The 21,255-nt window shown below is 39.3% G+C and overlaps 1 protein-coding gene across 1 annotated transcript in view; it reads right to left on the bottom strand.

Moving 5' to 3' along the window:
* Positions 1-16,712, bottom strand: part of tmie (transmembrane inner ear) — a 31,311-nt gene extending 14,599 nt beyond the window's left edge. Inside the window, exons 1-3 of the mRNA XM_089130794.1 lie at positions 16,175-16,712; positions 7,536-7,653; positions 6,520-6,669 (exon numbers count right to left, since the gene is read on the bottom strand). Of these exons, the coding sequence (XP_088986920.1) occupies positions 6,520-6,669; positions 7,536-7,653; positions 16,175-16,327 (421 nt within the window). The 5' untranslated portion in view covers positions 16,328-16,712. The remainder of the gene's footprint in view (positions 1-6,519; positions 6,670-7,535; positions 7,654-16,174) is intronic.
* Positions 16,713-21,255: the final 4,543 nt, after the last annotated feature.

Raw genomic sequence — 21,255 nt, 5'->3', positions numbered from 1 at the left:
CCCACACCATGACACCACCACCACCAGCCTGAACCGTTGATACAAGGCAGGATGGATCCATGCTTTCATGTTGTAGACGCCAAATTCTGACCTTACCATCCGAATGTCGCAGCAGAAATCGAGACTCATCAGACCAGGCAACGTTTTTCCAATCTTCTATTGTCCAATTTCGATGAGCTTGTGCAAATTGTAGCCTCAGTTTCCTGTTCTTAGCTGAAAGGAGTGGCACCCGGTGTGGTCTTCTGCTGCTGTAGCCCATCTGCCTCAAAGTTCGACGTACTGTGCCTTCAGAGATGCTCTTCTGTCCACCTTGGTTGTAACGGGTGGTTATTTGAGTCACTGTTGCCCTTCTATCAGCTCGAACCAGTCTGGCCATTCTCCTCTGACCTCTGGCATCAACAAGGCATTTCCGCCCACAGAACTGCCGCTCACTGGATGTTTTTTCTTTTTCGGACCATTCTCTGTAAACCCTAGAGATGGTTGTGCGTGAAAATCCCAGTAGATTAGCAGTTTCTGAAATACTCAGACCAGCCCTTCTGGCACCAACAATCATGCCACGTTCAAAGTCACTCAAATCACCTTTCTTCCCCATACTGATGCTCAGTTTGAACTGCAGGAGATTGTCTTGACCATGTCTACATGCCTAAATGCACTGAGTTGCCGCCATGTGATTGGCTGCTTAGAAATTAAGTGTTAACGCGCAGTTGGACAGGTGTACCTAATAAAGTGGCCGGTGAGTGTATGTTTCCTTTAACATTGAAACTGAATTGTGACGGACTCTTTCAATTGCATAATTATATAGTTTAGTTACTGTTGTTTCTATTCCCGTTTCATTCATCAACCTCTATTTAGTGTTTACCTGTGTGTATTTGTGATTGTTTGTTTGATGCGTGTGTGTTTGTTAGCATATAGATTGGCTATTTTGTGTTCCATTTATTCATTAAATAATCTTTGTGTACATTCACCTTTGATTCTTTTTGATTTAACACACACGCACACACACAGGACTTTCAGACAAAAAGTGACCGCATTGAGTTTTCTTTCATGCTTGAACGGACAAAAACAGACAAAAGTATCCCAAACGTCCTCTTTGACGAATATCCCTGTAAGCACAGTCTTAAATGAGTTAAAAGGTGTTAAACGAAGACAAAGAGTTGTGAGGACATTGGATGTGTGTTAGATCCACAGCATGTGCTTAATAAACCCGCTGTCTGTCGTTAATGTAAACCAAAGAACAAATGACAAAGAGAAGATCACTCGCTGCTCTAGACTGAACTTTTGTAGCTGTAATAAGGAAATATTTATTCATAATGTATGTAGCGAAGACTGTGAAGTGTTTTGAACTTATTCAACTTCTGTATATATGTCTTACCTGTTAGATCAAACATTTAAAATACACTGTCTTTGTTGTTTCTACATTAGTTTTGAGATTGAACGTGAAATTATATGTGAATAATATAAAATATAAAAACTTGAAAAATAAAGAAAAATGTGTTATTAATAAGTAATTTGAATTGATTAGCAGCACTAATATCACTTTTATTGATGGTCCGTAGCTACCGTCCGTAGCTTTTCGCAAGAATTTTTTGAACGCATCCGGATGACCAACGGACACGATTTTCTTCGCACCGCACTCGGTCTGACCCGCTTCGGACCCATTCTCATGCGGTCTGCGAATCTCCATAGGAAATGAATGACTTCCGGTCATTTCAGAGTCGTATCAGAGAGGTTTTCAACTGCCTTAAGGCGGCGTTAGTGGTTTATCATGCCAGTCAGACAGGGCCCTGGTTCACCAGTGTCTAAAGGGCCGAGACGTTCGGCTCTATCACTGCTATAACCCAGTGGGGGGCTCTTGACACGCTTGCTCACATCAGATCTCAAGTGGTTGTAGATGCAGACTGCCTTCCTTTTGGGCATCACACTGGCTAAAGAGCCTGATTTATCTTGCAATTTATACGCGAAAATATGTTTTTACATGCATATGATACGCACTTTATGGCGTGTAGTACCCCACACCACTAATCATGCCCGCAGGGTTTACAGTGTGCACGTAAAAACAAATTTTCTTGTATAAATTGCATGATAAATACAATCCGTGTCATAGAGACGCATTTTGTGAGATCGGGTGTGGCTAAAAGCGCGAGCGGGTTACAGGCGAGTTACAGGCTCTGTTTGTGCATAAAGACTGTATCAGATACTTACCTGATGATGCAGGGGTGATCATTCATCTGTATTGACAGATTTCTGTCAAAAGTCACATATAAATCAACTCCTAAACCAAGCAATATGCTTAACACTTTTCTTACTCATTCTGTAGAGAGAAGTCAAAAGTTGTCATGCTTGTGCCAGTTCAGGGGCTTTGCATCTATGAAGTGCACAGAGCAGCACAGGTGCACCGATCAGCTCTCTGTGTTCTTCAGGCCAGCCTCGATGTAGACAATGGCGATGTCAGTGGACCGTGGACACAGTTCAGCAGGATTACGGCTTCTCTGTGATGCTGTGATGGTTTTCTTAACATCTGGCGAGCCAACCCGGGGAAGCAAGCCTCCACAGGATGGCAACGACAGGGCATGAATTCATGTTTAAATTGGATTCCACCTCTATGAATGTTTCATTCTGTCAGCTCATACCAGAGAGACTCGCTGGCACTTGTTTTGTGACTAATGCCAGGCCAGTTCTCCTCCTCTCCCCCAATCTGAGCTTCTTCAGCAGGGCTTTAACCGTGGCAGCACTGGCCCGGCAGCTTGAGGCTCCGATGGCCACGATTACACATTTAACCCTATATGTCAACAATTCTTCCCTTGTTATTCAGAAAAAAATACAACATATTGCACTATGGGAATTAAAAGAGCCCTAAGGTAGCCAATGATGTGCTGCTTTTAAGTCACATGACATTTGAATCCCCCTCACACATGTTGAAGAGCTCCGATGCTCTGTTAACCTCATTTCTACACATCTCTTCTCAAGGGGGATGCTTTTTCGCAGCATCTTTGAAAAGTAAATTAGATATTTTTATTCACAAATCAACATAGTTTTACTGTAAATTGAGAAAATATCAATGTTTTCATATCACAGTGGAATTGCAGTAATGTATTTCCCCATTGGGATTTTTTTATAGATAGTAGCCTCAACAATATGATTGCATTTAATTATTTATTTGAAGTGTTTATTGTTGTATTTATGTATAAATAACAACCTGATTTCTTCTTTTCAGAAAATGATTACAGCCATATTTAAGGGAAAGTTCAATAAAAGAGTTTGCTCTGTGATGAGACTGAGGATGAGTTCGCCGAATGACTGGGAATGATAGGGATCTACTTATTTTGTTTGCATGAGTTCCAAGTATATAAATCTAGAAAAAAAAATTCTAAAAAAAGTGTGATTATAGAAAGAAAATCATAATTTTATAGAAAAACCAGCATGCTCTCCTTTGAAAGGCAATTTTCCTCTTCACAACGTGTCATTATCATCATCCCATACAATCTGGGAGAAGAGATAGTCTCTCGCTCTGGTCTCTCGCTCAGAGATGGTCTCTCTCTCTGAGACTAGATGTGCAGTCGAAATTATGAAACAAAGCGTTTTGAATCTCAATGATCATGAATACAATAGTTTTATCCTATTGATTTCATTTGTATTAAATATTCATAAATAAAAATTCTTAAACGTGTACTTCCGCATGCATAAATAATTTGCATTTGAGATACTCTCAATACATCATTATTGAATGTTTTATTGTCTATGCAAACGTAAGTAAATTTATGCGGTAGAACCGAACTTTACATGAAATACATGCAAACACTAGTGAGTTAGTGTGAGAAAGTGTACGATGGCCCAGTAGTGCACAACACAACAAACACAAGTCAACAACACGGTGAAATCAATGAAATTTTCAGGAGCGGTGACATTACTGCGCCGAGTCCATAGATATACATGTTTTCGTACGAATTTTATGAGGTGGCTAATTCGTAACAATTCGTACGACCTAACTCGTACGAATTAGTACGATTTTGCAAAATCGTACATATTTTACGAATTAGCCAATTCGTATGAATTCGTACGAATGACCTACCCCTGACCCCGCCCCTAAACCTAACCGTCACGTGGGTTTAGATAAATTGTACAAATTCGTACGAGTGAGGTCCTATGAATTAGTACGAATTAGCCACTTTTGAATCACTCGTACGAATTGGTCGTGAGATAGCGTACGCTGAGTCTGTGGTATTCGCCATACACTATAGTTATCCAAAAAAGCGCAACGTTTTATTTTGTGTCACCATTCCCGGTCGAGTTACTCTACTCGTGTAACTGTATTTAAACAGGGAATCGTGGAAGTGTTTGGTCTTGTTGTCCTGGTGTTGCTCGATTGGATGTGTTTATGATCTTGTGTTTTATATTGTGTCGTGTTGTTGAGCTCTGCCTGGCCGGCGTACGAGTCATGGGCAGAGTAAGGCATTGCATTGGGATTATAGATTATAAAGAACTTTTTTACAGAGGAAAACCAAAAAAATCATGCACAACACCAGCAGAAATGTGTTTTATGAAAGTAAAAGCGTTCAATACTGATTCCTGGTTGATTTTAAAAGACAGGCAGAGAAAGAAAAAGAAAAGGTCAAGATCTGTGCTTTTTACTCATTACTTTACATTCTCTAAGATTCACCCATTCGTGAGGATTTGGCTTACATTAATACGGTAACACTTTACAATAAGGCTCATTAGTTAACATTATTTAATGTATAAACTAACATGAACTAACATTGAGCAATTCATTTGTTACAGTATTTATTAATCTTTGTTAATATAAATCCAGCTGTTCATTGTTTATGTTAGTTCACAGTACATTAACTAATGTTAACTAATACAACCTTTGATTATAATAACGTATTAGTAAATATTGCAATTAATATTAACTAAGATTAATAAGTATTGTTCATTTAACTAATGTTGACTAACGAACCTTATTGTAAAGTGTTAGCATTTCTCTAACATCTACTGACACAGAGTCTAATGGCAGACGAAACACTTCGCTTCATCGTGAACCGTTTCCCAAGCGCTTCTACTGAGGACAGAGAGCGAGGAGCACACGGGGGTCTAAGCGACGGGATTGGCTGGTTCCTCTTCTTCTCTGACCACAGCCAGCGCTCCACTACCTCGAGCCTGGACCTGCTCAGAGACGGTGTGTAGCGCTGGGGTCTCCCCGAGAGCTGAACACACACACACGAGACGTGAAGAGAGGGAGAAGAACAGAGAGAAGCAGAGAGATCAAGACCAGGAGACACACACAGATCTCACATCAGCTGGAACAACAGAAGAAACTTAGAAATCGGAAAGGAGAAAATGGAAAAGGAAATTTAGTGGCGGCGTTTGGCTTTTTGATCAGGATGGGAATCTGCACACATTTAGTTAAGGGAGAAGAACGGGAACAGGACTTTGGGAATAATGAAGTCGTTTCAATGCCATGCTTGGTGAAACAACTATTTCTCCATACCAGCCGACATGCTCCTCTCCCACAGGACAACACTTCAGCTTTTGTTGAATTCAATGTCAAATTTTCATTATTTTCAGTTATATCTTTACCCATCAATAGCGTATGTCTCAATAAAGGTCCCGTATTCACACAGTGTGTCTGCATGCTGATTAACCAATCACAGCACTGTGTGTATCCATTGGATAGTTTTATGTGGGATTATTACACTGTGAGGAAATGGATAGGCTAATAATGGGATTATTAATTGAAATTGATCTGATTGACTCTGAACGCAGCGACCTGACACAAGCCAATCATGAACTCACAGATCAATCGGGGAAGGGGGGGGGGGGGGTCTTTTTTCAAGTAATGCACTACTTTTAAACTTCTAACAAAATATGTGCTTTACTTCTCTGAAAAATGAACTCATATTTTTCGTGGATTTGCCTTTGCTTCAGCCCGAGGCTTAATTCACTCCTGCTGTGAAAGGATTTAGTTTGACCAAAAATATACTTTTTCGTTGTTGTTGTTGTTTAAAAGACATGCAAGCCCAGCTCAGGGGACAAAGATAACGCAAAAGCAATGTAATGCATCATGTTATATTAAAAGTTAAAAATAAATAAATAAATAAATAAATTAGTTACTTTTTACGCAATATTGTAACATATTACATTGTAATGTGTGTGTGTGTGTGTGTGTGTTTATAACACAACTACTGTCAGAATCCTTGTGCATTCATAAATCTCACTGGATTATTTCAATGAATGGCACTGACACACACACTACAGCCAAAGAGAGAAATACCTGGCTCATACATTCTGGGGGAAGAAAATACTAACGTGCTTAAGACGCTGATTAATTGCTCCAAACCAGTTTCAAAAGAATATGTAGGCTACCTTTTTTTGAGTTTGTAATTGAGTTTGTAATGTGAAATGCATGATTTGTATATAAAAAAAACGTAAGCTCTATCCCTTCAATGCGAACATATAAATGAGGTCGTACGACTACACACGTGCAGGCGAGCAGAAGCGCTGCACACACACACACACACTCACCTCCCGGCACGTCCGTCAGCTCGTTGAGGGGCGGCACCGTCTCCAGGGTGTTGGCGTACGTCTTCGCCGCTTGTCTCTGCTGGTTTCGAGCCTCGATCTCTTTCTTCGTTCGTGGGATCCGGCATTTAAAGATGCAGCACAGCGTTATTACTGTGAAATGAGGAAGAGAGCTGTGAAATCCTGTGAGGGGATCGTCCCTCGCAACATCTCTCTGTTCTCTAAATGCTATTTTGCTCTGGGGAGATTTCATTAAATCACTTAATGCGATTCACGACGTGTAAATAATTAAGTGGGGTTTTTTTTACACCCATTAATGGGAATTTTGAATGCAAATTTATGCATAGCTTGCCATTTTAAACAGGTCACCCAGAAATAAAAATTCTTGCTCGCCCTCATGTCAATTATAAAGCCTATTTCTTCTGTGAAAAACACGAGGAATTGTTCATAATATACTGGTTTCTCTTTAACATGCAGTGACAATTAGGGTTGGGTATCGTTTGAATTTGAACGATTCTGATTCCGATTCCGATTCCTTGTTTCGATTCCGGTTCCTAACGATTCTTGATTCCGATTCTTTTAAGAGGCAGGGTCAAAAAAGTTAGCTAACCTTGCTAACCAACGGCCTTTCTGAAGGAAATAATCCTTTCTGAAGGAAATACTCCTTCTGTAAAAATACTCCTTTTGTCACAAATTTTGCATTTTTCGACGGACTGTGAATATCGAAACTAGGAATCGAAATTTTAACTTTTGAACGATTCCGTGAAAAAAAAACGAAAAGTTAGTCTCGGTTCCAATCGATACTCGATACCCAACCCTAGTAGACAATAAACGGAGACTGGAGCTTTCAAGCTACAAAATGGACACAAAATGTGCCAATAAGTGTCATTAACATATAAAATTAGTTTCCATGTCTTCTGAAGTGATGAGCTCTTTTGTCCGTCTGGAGCTTGAAAGTCTCAGTCCTTGGCTGAAACATGACTCATATTGAATGTGAGACGAACACTTTAGACACTTACTAATTGCTAGGATGAACATGGAGAAAATGCCAATAACCTGCCATAATCGGAGACCCCAAAACACCACCGTTTCTGAGGTGACCGGGTCCGGCTTCTTCGGCGGGTCTGTTGGCAGGAGCTGTGGGAGAGAGAGAGAGAGTCAGGGCGGGAAAACGTGAGAGACTGTTCCCGCCTGTTCGCGCGTCTCTCTCTATTTCTGGGTAATTGCGCCACCCAAGTGGAGGGAAAGGCAACAATAGCAGTGATTAAGGACTGCATCTTCAACTTCAAGTGATCACCGTGTCAAGACAAAATCGTTTTTAGACAAAAAGAAGAGAAAAAGTTTCTGCAAAAAAAGCAGTCTGTAAAAAAAAACGCATCAGAGAGAGAGAGAGAGACTCTAGTTTTGAAGAATCGGTTTCAATATCAACCATGTGAGTGTATTTTAAAATATTTTTTTAATAATATCATGTTTCTTGTTCTCGAAATGTTTACCATTGATGTTCAAACTTATTTTTGTGGGGTTTCATGGAATATTCGTCTTCAAAAATAAGAGATATCTCAAGAAAACAACAGCGTTTCCCTGTAAATCGCAGATATTAATGTTGTAATAAATGGCTATAACTTGCTTAGGGATTGTTACATGTAACATTTCATCTCGAAATGTTGAATATCCAAGCAAAACTTTCTAAAGGTAAAAATCCAAAACTTCAGAAGGTTTTGTTTGAGTTGTGTAAAAAAAAAAACAACATAAATTTGATGATGTTTTTCTTAAATCTGGTAAATTCATCAATTCTAAAACAAAATAAAGGTAAAATTGGGAATATAAACGAGCTAGATTGAAACTTGAAGTTCTCCTGTTTAAACATGCCACTTGATGCCGACTGCTAAAACGGGTTAAATGTTCTCTTTAAGAGTTAACACGAACTAACAATGAGCAATACATTGGTTACAGTATTTATTAATCTTAGTTAATAAAAATCCAGCTGTTCATTATGCGTTCATGTTAGCTCACAGTGCATTAACTAATGTTAACACGATTTTAATAAAGTAGTAAATGTTGAAAGATTAATAAATGTCAAGTACAATTCATTACTATTCATTACCATGTTAACTAATGTAGTAAACTAATGTTAACTAATGAACCTTATTGTAAGTGTTACCAAATATCTAAAATCTTCATTTAAAAATAACTATAATGTCGTAATAGCATCTCAACGACAGTTCCTGTGAGTTCATCTCTGGAGTGTTTGCCTCGACGCCGGCTCATGTGTGACAGCAGCTTTAAGGGGAGAGTTTGCTTACAGCGGTTCAATAATTCACCAGGTGTGTGTCAAAGCGGACGGACCCGTCAGTGTTGACATGTTGATTAGTTGTCCGAGTCCCTCAGCACATCTCATCTGTAGTCTTCTGCCAGAGTCTGCACTGCTGAAAGCTTTTCACTGAAGGAACTTTCTGTCCTCATGCAACTGTGTTGTCCACATACAAATTGATGTAGCTGGTGTGTTCACCATCACAATGTGGCTCAAGACATGTCACTTCAAGAACATCTGGAGACCTCACAGTCCATCTAGTGTGACAGCAGCTGGCATCTCGCATGATGATGAGATGTCATGCACCAACATGATTATAGTTTCCAGTCCTATGGCCTTTTGACACTGAATTTTGGCACATAGAATAAAACCACAGATGCCAACCCAAGTTTATAAAGCTGTATTTCCTTCCAAAGTTGGGAATGTGCACAAAACTGGAACATGGCATACAACATTAATAAATAAAGCCTTTCCACCCGATGTGTTCAAGAGAACAATGTGTCCTGGGAACATCAATGCAAAATATCTGTTATGAAAATGGAAGTTTCTGCAATCCGGAAAGAAACGGTCTCTTCTTTCCTCCATCATAAACGAGTGCTTTCGTGACGAAACCCAATAAACACTCTCATTTGAGATGCTGTGATGCGATTGGTCCGCTGGTAAGTCCAGTTATCCAATCACAGCCTCTGATGAGGCAGTCCATTAGTGTTTGGAACCACATCGAGGGATTTATTCAATAAATGTGTTTCAATCATATTTTATGCTAATGCCGTCTTATTGGATAAAACAAATATCCGCCTCAATTTAGCAAAAAAATAATAATAATAATAATTTATGCAAATCTTGCCATTTTGATAAAATTTTATTTGCATGAAATTCAGATGGAAAACAGTTTACAATGTTCTGTAAGTCAAGTCAACTTTATTTGTATAGCACTTTTCATCAAAGCGGCGTTACAAAAAAATCACACGAGGTTAATGTTTATTTGCGTTATAGTCACATCTATACTGTATATTGTCGGTAAATAGAAAACAACAGCGTTTCCCTGAAAATCGCAGATATTTATGTTGTAATAAATGGCTATAATTTGCTTAGGGTTGTTACATGTACACAAAATTTCATCTGGAAATCTAGAAAATCCAAGTAAAACTTTCTAAAGGTTAAAATCCAAAACTTCAGGAGGTTTCATTTGAGTTGAGTTTAAAAAAACATTACACATTTTCTGACGATTTTCTTAAATCTGGTAAATTCATCCATTCTAAAACAAAATAAATGTAAAATTGGGAATTTAGATGAGCTAGATTGAAACTTGAAGTTGTCCTGTTTAAAATATGGCTATAATGGGTGAAATGTTTACAAGCTTTATAGTCAAATATTCAAGCTGGGCGATAATAGAGTTTACAGGGAATCAAGCAGGGGAGATTTGTTTTATGGTATATAGTATATCATATGTTACATAAATATCCAACTTTAGCACATTTCTCCTCAACAAGCTTCACAATCAAATCATTCATGTCTGTCGTGTAAAAGGTGCATTGTAAATCTTATATTTAAAGTAAAGGGTTAAGTGTCACCATGAAACGGCGAGGCTTGCCTCATCGCTAATAATTAGAATCGACTTTTAACCATTAGTATTTAGTATTGACTGATTAGAGTGATATTTTTGCTAGATAAGGGGTAACATGTCCTATCAGTAAGGCTGGAGATAGCAGATAAAAGTAAATTAGTATTGATGTCTCGGTGTTATTCAATAAAGCCTGAGACTTGCACATGTTTCCTGCTGTGTCGCATCGACTGAGAGAAAGCCCATTCAGACAGCTAACACACGCAGATACTCGTCAACGCGTTACAGATATATCGTGGCCAGAGAATGAGACGAAACTGAAACTCACAGTAATATCGTCAGAGCGGAGTGCCTCAGGGGTTTGTCCTGAGCCCATTCCTGTCCCGAACCGCTAATATTTGATGTAACGGGTGGAATAATACGAATATAATAATTATTATATGGAATATTTATATATATATAATAGTTTTCGCTGCAGTTTGGGAATCAATAGACGTGGTCGGACTGTGGGTCTGATGCAAGTGTGACCGTTGATTTCACAAACATTGGACCATAAATTTGATTAAAAACCAAAAGCACTGAGTTTGGATCAAACTCTCAATTTAGTAAATTCCCAAGTACATGTAGTAAATTAATATTACTCAGCACTTAAATTAATAATTACACCTTAAAATAAAAGTGTAACTCACATTTTTTTACCCCAACATTCTCAATGGCTCTTACTTTACTTTAGATTACTCTCCAGTGGCGAGTGCATCACGTAAAGACTATTATAATTTTGATGATTATGACTTGCAGCTTATGAAAACCCCAAATTTAAAATCTCAGAAAATTAGATTATAAAATAATTATAAAAAATAACATGATTTTAAATACAGAAATGGCCTCTGAAAAGTATAATAATGCATATGTATATGTATATAGATATACTAAATATAAGCTTCACATTTTAATTTGAATGACTGAAACACTTTTTCTCTGTATTCTGATTTTTGCAGTTTCACCTGTCGATCTCTGACACCTGTGGCCAGGAGAAGTAAAGCCCACCTTATCCTAATATTCATATATGTTTTAAAAGTTAAAACCTCTGAATCTCTATTGTTCCCAATCCTCAAGGCTACGGCTCGACCTTCTTCTCCTTATATTGATTGGCAATGCTTATAAATCATACACCGACTAGACAAACAACTGCACTAACCAGTTGTGAAATGAAAAAGCCACTAAAAAGGACAACTTGTGCTTGTATTTGAACAAATATCTCTACAAATGAAGTGTTTCTAAGTGAAACCCGTCGTGTTTCAGGCCTGAAGATGCATTGGCTCACTCAGTGTTGTTGACAGCCACTCGATCACTCGAACTTTAGTACATCATATATTGATATTTCTCTTTGTAATGTACTTCATGTCCCTTCTCTTCTATCCTTCAGATAAATAAAACTGTTGACTCTTATTTGAGGTACAATCCTTCACATCTCGACACAGAGACGTGTGTCAGAGAAATCACACACATTTAGACGTGTTCGTCTGCATGAAGCGCTTGTTCTTCCAGCATTACATGATATAATTGTGTCTTACACAGACTCAGCCCTTTGATCACCTGTAAATGTGTCTATAAATAAGATGCTGTTTTCACTCCGCCTGCTGTGCCAACCAGAGCACTAAACCATGAGTGTGTGTGCGAGATGTGTCATGGTGGAATTAAACATTGTACAGGCGGGGGAAATCGGCAGCACCTGGTAATTGACCCTGTAATGAGTGTTTAATAAGCAGAAAAACACTGCGCCTGCTGATATACCTGCAGGATTATCAGGCATGAATGTAAACTGGCTGTCTTTTGCCGGGTGTGTGTGAGAACAGCTGAAGTCGTGTTTGTGTGACCGTGTAGCTGGTTTAAAAAATTGTGAAATGTAATTAAGATTGTTAGTGAACTTCATCAAAACTTAATTATTTTTGTTTTCGTATTTTGTGTGAGTTGTAATCCGATAAAAAGTACATAGTTCTAGTGGGAACCAATTATGCAGAATACTGTTGTATATGGGGCACATATTGGTGACGCAACGATAGCTCGTGCGATGTCATAGACATATACACTAGACCTCACCTTGGATACGGCAGTTCATTAGAACGAATGCGTCAATAGAGCCGCCATCTTGAAACAGGGGAGCCCCTCCACTTCAATGCATCAGCGTCAATGTAGTAGACACAGGTCTAACGCAAATAAAATCACCATAAATCATCATGAATGCGATTTTTATTGTTTTTTTGGTTTGTTCCAACGGTCAGACATGTATTTATCATTGATTCCAGAAAAAAAAAATTTTTTTTTTTTTTTTTTTAAAAACATTCTTCCTAGTTCAGATTTCATCCGTGAACTTCATACGCTGCACAAAGGTCCGCCACCATCAATGAATTCGAAGTAAAGGCAGAGATATCAGCGTTACCTAGATACTTCCTATGACAAGACCCCTGTTCCAAGATGGCGGCGGTTTTGACGCATGCTTAGAACCCCCAGGTGAGGTCTAGTGTATATGTCTATTTCCGCTGACGGGGTCGGGTGTGCTCTCTCTCGCTCGTCTGACGAGCGTGCTGGTAAGAACATTTTGAAGTATATTTAACTATGTAATCGACTTATTTCATGAGATAAACAATGTTTAAGTGAAATGTGATGTCATGAAATTGAATGTAGTTAATTTCTTGAGTGTTTTACCGAGACTGGTTTTGCTTACTAGCTTTCTCCGTGCTGTATGAGCTGTATGAGACTGAGAGGGAGAGACGTGTATCCCACAAAAAAAAAGAGTATTAATTGTGCTCTGTATTTCTGCAGGTATGTTAAACTGTTTATTGTGTTTTATGTTGAGAAATGTTTGAAATGTGTTTGATGCATACAAAAAAAAGTGAGGTCTGTATGCAAAAGTGATGTGATTGTGCAATTAACCTGTGTTTTGTGTAATTTAACTCCAAATTTGACATTTTCTCAATTTAATGTGTTTACTACTGCAAGTAAGTGGTGAAGACATTATGTTTACCCAAAAGCCACAGCATTTTAATATCTGACAACCGGAGGAGGTTTGGAGAGAAGCTCAAAATTTGTATTGGTGACAAAATTGAAGTTATTCAAAGCCCATATGTGATTTGGGATGTCAAAAAACGTTGGTCCGACTCGCCCGTGTCTTGGCCACTATAATCTGCTGGGGAGACATTTATTCTTATTTAACAGAAACCCCTGGACCCTTCACTCATGAAAGATTAAAGGCTTTCAAAAGTCGGGAGAGCTATGATTATTTTGTTTCTCGAAAAGTGCCGATCTTTTCTCCCAAACAGAAAGCAGTGATAGTGCTAAAAGCAACATGACATCATGACTTTTGCTTAAACATACACGCCACTTTCAAATCGGTGTGTTATCTTTATGCATTTTGAGCTATGCGTGTATGTCTCTGCCGTTAAATGAAGCGAAACGAAGCAAAATGTAGATCTACATCTGGGGAGCGATATTTTTCAGGTACGAATAAACAATTAATAAATGACATTCGAGCGATTCATAACAAAAATGTGCATTAAATATGCTAAACATGGATGCTTGACCGTGCGCTTGACACACATCTGAGCTTCTTCTGTCAGATAAAGGATCGAGCTATACAATTCCTGAACACAATCTCATACTGCGTCACACTGAAACAAGCACCATACAATTCATGCCGCTTCGACTTTAATGTTTAAGTTAAGTTTTTTTTTTAAATCTCTAAAAGTAATAGTCATTTTCTTAGCAATTATAACGATAATGGAGAGGCAGAAGAAAGAAAGATGCTGTGAGATCATCTGTGTTAATGTGACTAACGACCTTTAGAGTTCAAAACAGCCGTCATCCATTTCTCCTACTCCATTAGTTTCTTTCAGTACTTTGGGTGAAAAAAAGAGCCGTAAAATCATCCGTCCTGCGAACAGGACCTTTCCTGAAACTGAGCGCTAACGTCCCTGAACTCACGCTTTTCTCTCAGGCTCATCATCTGGGTCGACTGTTATAGATAAATTGCTTCTTGGTTGCTTCAATTTATATTTTTTCAGGCAAGGACTCGTGGTTTTGCCTTACAGGCCCAACACTGTGTCCTTGCGCTACTGCACTTAGCTTTATAATAGCAATATAAATAAACAGCGGCGTTTGACTGTTTTTCAAATAACACAAGCGCTAACTTTTATGTAGTTAGAGAAATCAAGATTAACTTTTGCCTCAATAAACTAAAAAAAAAAAGAAATGTAGAATATAATCATGCAGAAATGTGTTTTATAAGTACTAATAAACAGACAATATCCTAGTAATATGCATGCTAATAACTACTGGACCCTAAACAAAAATGTGACCAATTTCTCCAGCGACATCTCAAAGCCAGCGCTTATGGCATTTCAGAAACATGTATTAGAGTTCGAGAGAAATCTGCTACAGGACTAGATGTGTTTGTACCTGATCACTCAATGCATTCATGAAACTGAAGCAGTTCACGCTAGTCTAATATACACAAACAGCGGCGTTTAACAAGACGTATTTTTAATAACATAAGCACTAACTTTGAGATGTAGCGAGAGAGATATTCTCACAATTAACAAAGACTTTCCCCTAAATTCACTCCTACTGCTTATTAAAGGGATAGTTCACTTTGAAATTAATTTTTGGTATGTTTTATCTTCCCTCAAGGGCATCCAAGATGTAGGTGTCTTTGTTTCCGCAGTATTTTCAATTTTGACATTTTTCAGTCAAACCGTTCTTGTCTGTCAGTCATATAATGGAGGTCTATGGTCACCACCTCAAAGAGCATGCACAGATTTAATGACTTGTAAATGTAAGTACACATTGATGGCCTAAGACACGAAACGAGTGGTTTGTGTGAGAAAGCGAACAGTATTTATATCATTTTACATCTTGTAATCACACCTACAAAGCGCCCGTGCCCTCAGATCACTGTGACGTGGCTGTGATTACAAGAGGTAAAAACGATATAAATACTGTTCGCTTTTTTTTCACACAAACCGCTCGTTTCGTGTCTTAGGCCGTCAATGTGTACTTACATTCAAGAGTCATTAAATCATGTTTAATTTGGACTTCTCTGTGCATGCTCTTTGAGGTGGTGACCATAGACCACCATTATATGACTGATAGACAAACGGTTTGACCTAAAAATATCAAAATTGAAAATACTGCGGAAACAAAGACACCTACATCTTGGATGCCCTTGAGGTAAGATAAAACATATCAAAAATTAATTTCAAAGTGAACTATCCCTTTAATAGTAGTCAGTTGTTATGTTTAGGTATTGGGTGATTAAGGGATGTAGACGATGTGTTTTATAAGAACTAATAAACAGACAATATCCTAGTAAATACACAATTTTGGGTCAAATATGGACAAACCCAGCCGTTGGGTTACATTTATAAATTGCATTTTATAATCTAACAATTGGGTTTGTCCATATTTGACCCAAAATTGGGTTAAAACAACCCAGCATTTTTTAGAGTGTATTCATGCTAACAAGCAACTAGTTATAAATAAAATGCTCCTTGGTTGCTTCAATTAAACAAATCGTGGAATCGTGGTTTTGTCTGACCGAGACCGACCCAACAGTGGCACTACTGCACTTAGCTTTATAATAGCAATATAAATAGTTAACAGTGAGAATTGGACCCTGAACTAAGGAGTTGCCAAGAAACCTACAATGCGTCCACTGCCATAAAACATAGCGTTCACGCTAGCCTGTTCGACACACAGCGACAGGGCCACAACACGAGCGCTCCTACCTCTGGGTCGGGTATCTGTGCCGCGGCGCTGAAGACGTGGTGTGAGATCAACACCGCCGCTACGCTCATCAGCAGCGGCACGAGGGTTAGCGGCGGATGATGATGCCCAGGCCCCTCGATCGCCATCTTCCCTCTTCTTCTCCCGCGCCTCATCCCTCCCCCGGCTGCTTCTGCTCCTCCACCACAATAGTGCAGGTGATTGATAGCGGATCGGTGCGAAACGTCCACCGCCTCCCCTACATAAACACAGCTCTGGCGTCTTCAGTCGCACACACACACTACGCTCACTACGCTCTCCAGCCTCTCGGCTAAAGGCCATTCATTAATTAATAGCCCCGGTGTGGTTTACAGCCTCGCCGCCCCGGGCACAGAGAGGTTGGAGAGTTGTGGGGGGAAGGGAGTTACACACAAAGGGATCTGAGGAATAGTGTGACACACACGCTGTAGTCTGATCTGCCCGGCTAGAAGATCGGCAACAGGTTCCCCAATAAACACACTGTTGTTCATCCGTCCTCTGAGAGAGGGAGCATTCACTGAACTGTAAAACAACCTGCTTTTGAGGGAAGAAGAAGCTGCAATTCATCGACTGGCCACTAGAGACTGGATGCAAAAGAGAGGCGATTTCATGTTCAAATGCACAAGCAGAAAAACATACAGTCTGGTGCAAAAAGTAGTTTTGGTCTATAAAGCTAAGATAACTAAGATGATTTATTTATATAACTCATGTGTTTAAATAATATTCCACGTTAAAGTTGTGCATAATTAAGGGCGTGGCCACTTGAGTGACAGGTGGAGTGCCGATGATGTCACTACTAGCCGTTTGTCTGCTGTGTTTTAGCGTCACGTCACCTCAGCTAATCCGCCTCGCTGCACATGTACGGTTGTCCGCGCGGTCAAGATGGTGACGGCCGGCTCCGCCCACTTTGGGCTTCAAAAACAGTAGCGCCTCAATGCAGAACATGAGATCCACAGGGAGGAGTCGGATCAAGATCCAAGGGGTGGAGGTGGGTAGGATTAGGTGTTTGTAAGGTGGGAGGAGTTGGATCCTGATCCGACTCCTCCCCGTAGATTTCATGGACCATCTCTTCAAAAACGCCCTTCAGAAACGGGTGACGTCACGTCCATATTTCCTTGCAGTTACATGCCTTTTGCAAAACTTCACTGCAGTGTTCAGCTGAATTTAATTATAGTGGCAGTACAACACCAAGTTTTAACTTGACTGTAGCATATTGTTGATTCGTTAAGATGTATTTTTGCACGATTACTTAAACAATTATATCTTATGACCTCAAAACTACAACAGTTTTGACTGTTTGCATCACATAACCAGCTTCATACACTCTCAGAAGAAGTTGATGAAGGTTTTAGTGTGTGATGTTGCTGTTTGAAAGCTCCAGTTCTCCTCTATATCAGTGTCAGTGTTTCTGAACTCCTGAAACGCCTCCATTGTAGTCTTGAGTTTCTTCCGGGAACGAACACGTCACAATATTCCTCATTATAATAATTCATGCGCAGAATAAAGGGGCGGGGCCTGGTTGAGTTAGTTAGTAGTGTGTTAAACTGGCGGTTATGGAAAGGGGCGGGACTTTCCCAAACACACTCAAAGCGCTCGACCAATCACAACACCAATCAGAGCACAGTGTGCTTTTCAGAAGGAGGGGCTTCATAGAGACAGGAACTCAAATGAGTTTCCTTTGTTTTTCTAAATCAACATCATCTTACAATTCCTAAAATGTAACCTATATCCATTTATGTGTACACCTACACTTGCTTCCAGTCTGACAGTGAGTGTAAGAGGCATTGATCTAGCCAATGACATCTGCTCATATGAGGTGGAACTGAACCTGATCCTCCTCGTACACATGCCGAAACAGATCAACGCTACATTGATTTCATTGACAATTCCTCTAAAGTCAGACTTGATTAATATACTGGCTTTCATAATCTTTATGTAATTCATAAATCATTGGCTACAGCACTAAACATGACTCAAGCTGTTTTAGTAGTTTTCTCCACCATAAATCTCAACTGGCTACATCACACTGTTTATTACATCTATACATGACTCTTGACCAAATACTGTATAAAATGAGATACTAATTTGAGTAGAAAGGCACGGTTGTACATGCATCAACTGATCCAGATAAAGACTATGGCAAAAAAAACAACAGCTTTTCCATCATAATATACCTTTTATTGATGTATTAAAAAAGGTTTGTCTTGACAAAACACATTTTACACCAGGTTAATACAAAATTAGGCTAAATATGTTTTTGAATAATAATTTACATGCTTTTTAGACTTATTTAACCCTAAAGTAGTTTAACTTGCCATAAGTCCTAAATGCATTATTAGTCTTTGTGGTTAATAAGCAATCTAATCTGTTGTTTTATCTCCATTATCGATGGACACGGGATGTAAATATGTGCTCTCTCTGTTGAGGATACACTTACACAGCTCTTTGCATTTACATTTGTTAGAGATATTGTTTGAATAGATTAATTTGCTTAAAATCAGATCCATATTTATTCGCATTTGTAACATACGGCAGAGCATTGGAGGAAAAACAGTGCGGCCGTATGCGAACGCATTTTAGAGATAGTTCACCCAAAAATGAAAATTTTGTTCTTACTCACCACCATGTCATTCCGAGGAACACAAAAGATGACATTTTACAAATCGTTTAACTATTTTTCATTTAAATTTTTCTTTTGTTAACTTTTTTTTGTCTGTTTTTTTTTAGCAATCTGTAAAATATAAACCCCACTGAAGCTCAAAGCTTTAGATTCAGAGCAACAAGGTTTCAGCTCTGCTGTATATTGAGATATATTTGCATATTCATCATTGGGAGGCCGTGAGCAGATGGCTGGTGTAACTGAGGCAGAGCAGTTGTCAGACGTCAGAAGCAAACAGTATACTCTATAGGGTACACAAAACACAGATTTGATACATGTTAAACTTACAAATTCACCATAGCTTCATAATAATTTCAACTGGTAACTGCTATATATCTTATACAGATGTTAGGTTATAAGCCCCTTTCACACTGGGTACCTCGTCTGGTACACAGTTTCAGTTGTGGCAATGTTCCTGTGCAATAACAGATTGTTAGATAGATAGCACGACTGAAGAATCAGAATTGAGTATTGCAGGGAGCCATGTAAAATATAGACCAACGCCACTTTTGCGTCATCGAAGGGTAACGCCCCCTTTTGGGGGAAAATACCTCTATACTGTCTATGGGAAAACATACGGATTCCCATGAGAACAGAACTCGCACTAGATCTGCAAAGTTTCTTGATAGCAAAAATGGCACAAACTTAAAGAAGCTAACGTTACTGAATACGGGGTTACAGAGGTGTCCCTTTGAAATGGTCGAAAACTGGATTAATGACCCCACACAGCGGCCAAATATGGACTATTCAGACATCTAACGTTACCACTATCTCGTGGAATCACCAAGTAAGCAGCCTTTTTTTTTCATTAACACTCACAGTATGACAAACTAGACGATGAATGGATCATATTTAACTTGATTTAAGCTATTGACATAGTCTAATAAGGTAACGTTAGCTGCTAACAGCTAGTCTTTCTAGCTAGTCGACAACAAAACTGTCAATAGCTTAAATCAAGTTAAATATGATCCAAGTGACATGGCCTCATCGTCTAGTAGTTTGTAATAGGCTACTGTGAGTGTGTAAATGATAAATAAATAAAAAAGGCTTCTTACTTGGTGATTCCACGAGATAGTAGTAACGTTAGATGTCTGAATAGTCCATATTTGGCCGCTGTGTGGGGTCATTAATCCAGTTTTCGACCATTTCAAAGGGACACCTCTGTAACCCTGTATTCAGTAACGTTAGCTTCTTTAAGTTTGTGCCATTTTTGCTATCAAGAAACTTTGCAGATCTAGTGCGAGTTCTGTTCTCATGGGAATCCGTTTGTTTTCCCATTGACAGTATAGAGGTATTTTCCCCCAAAAGGGGGCGTTACCCTTCGATGACGCAAAAGTGGCGTTGGTCTATAGTCCCTGTCCCAAATGGCACCCCAAACAATCGAGGTCTTTCTGCACTTTCGTGACGTAACGCCACTTGGACCCAAACTGCATATTAAGTGTGCCATTTGGGACAGGGCCAAATATGAATGCAAATGTTTCTGCACTAATCATGGACAGGTTTGTGAAAGGTCTGCCAAGTCTTAGAGTCTACTAGTAATAAGCCGTGTCCACACCAGACATGAGCAACATGACGAAAGCAAATAAAGCCCATTATAATCAGTGATGCTGTCTACACTGGATGTGGCGTGACATGATCAAGACACTCCCGAAGCTCTCAGCTGTTTCCTCTTCGTGGGTTCAACATTTCATCCAGTAACATTAGGCAGTTTTGATTTTCATGCTGTTTGATGATCATGTGTGTAAACCGCAGATCTTCTTCTTCGCTGGTTGTATCTGGAGATGCTGCACTCTTTAAGGAGATTGCCTGGTTCAGATTACACGATTTTAGCCCGATTTTGGCACGATCCGTTTGACGTCGGGTATCGTGGGGATTCGTAAACGACAACGGGCGTCGGGACGCAAGATTCGATCGTATCATCTCGTATAGTGTGTCACAACCTACGTCGCGTCTGCGATGCTTCACGACATCACGACAAAAAGACTAGCATGTTTAATTTTTTTAACGTCGTCCCTGACGGTTCCGTCACATGTATGAGGTCGACCAATAGGAGCACAGAAGCTTTTCCGTACACAACTTTCAAAAATGGCGAAACGAAAGAAAGACGATGGTGCTAAAAGTAAAAATATATAAGAAAACAATATTTTACCTCAAGTTCTCTTTGGAGGATTGACAGCCCATAGTGTCCTCTTCCAACAATCCAGTAATCCGCGTAATCCGCGTCCAGTAACAATCCAGTAATCCGCGTCCATTGTCGAGTTTTCTTTTTTTTTTTTACTTTTTTCTGAACACAACACTCACCGCTTCATCCATTGTTTGTTTACGGAAGTCACTCGCTACTAGTTTCGCCTTCTCGATGACATCACGCGCACTTTTAAAGGGATAGTTCACTTTGAAATTAACTTT

This window comes from Pimephales promelas, chromosome 5 (genome assembly GCF_988280905.1).
Source record: "Pimephales promelas chromosome 5, fPimPro1.hap1.1, whole genome shotgun sequence".
Taxonomy (NCBI): domain Eukaryota; kingdom Metazoa; phylum Chordata; class Actinopteri; order Cypriniformes; family Leuciscidae; genus Pimephales; species Pimephales promelas.
This window is presented reverse-complemented; position numbering and strand designations above follow the sequence as displayed.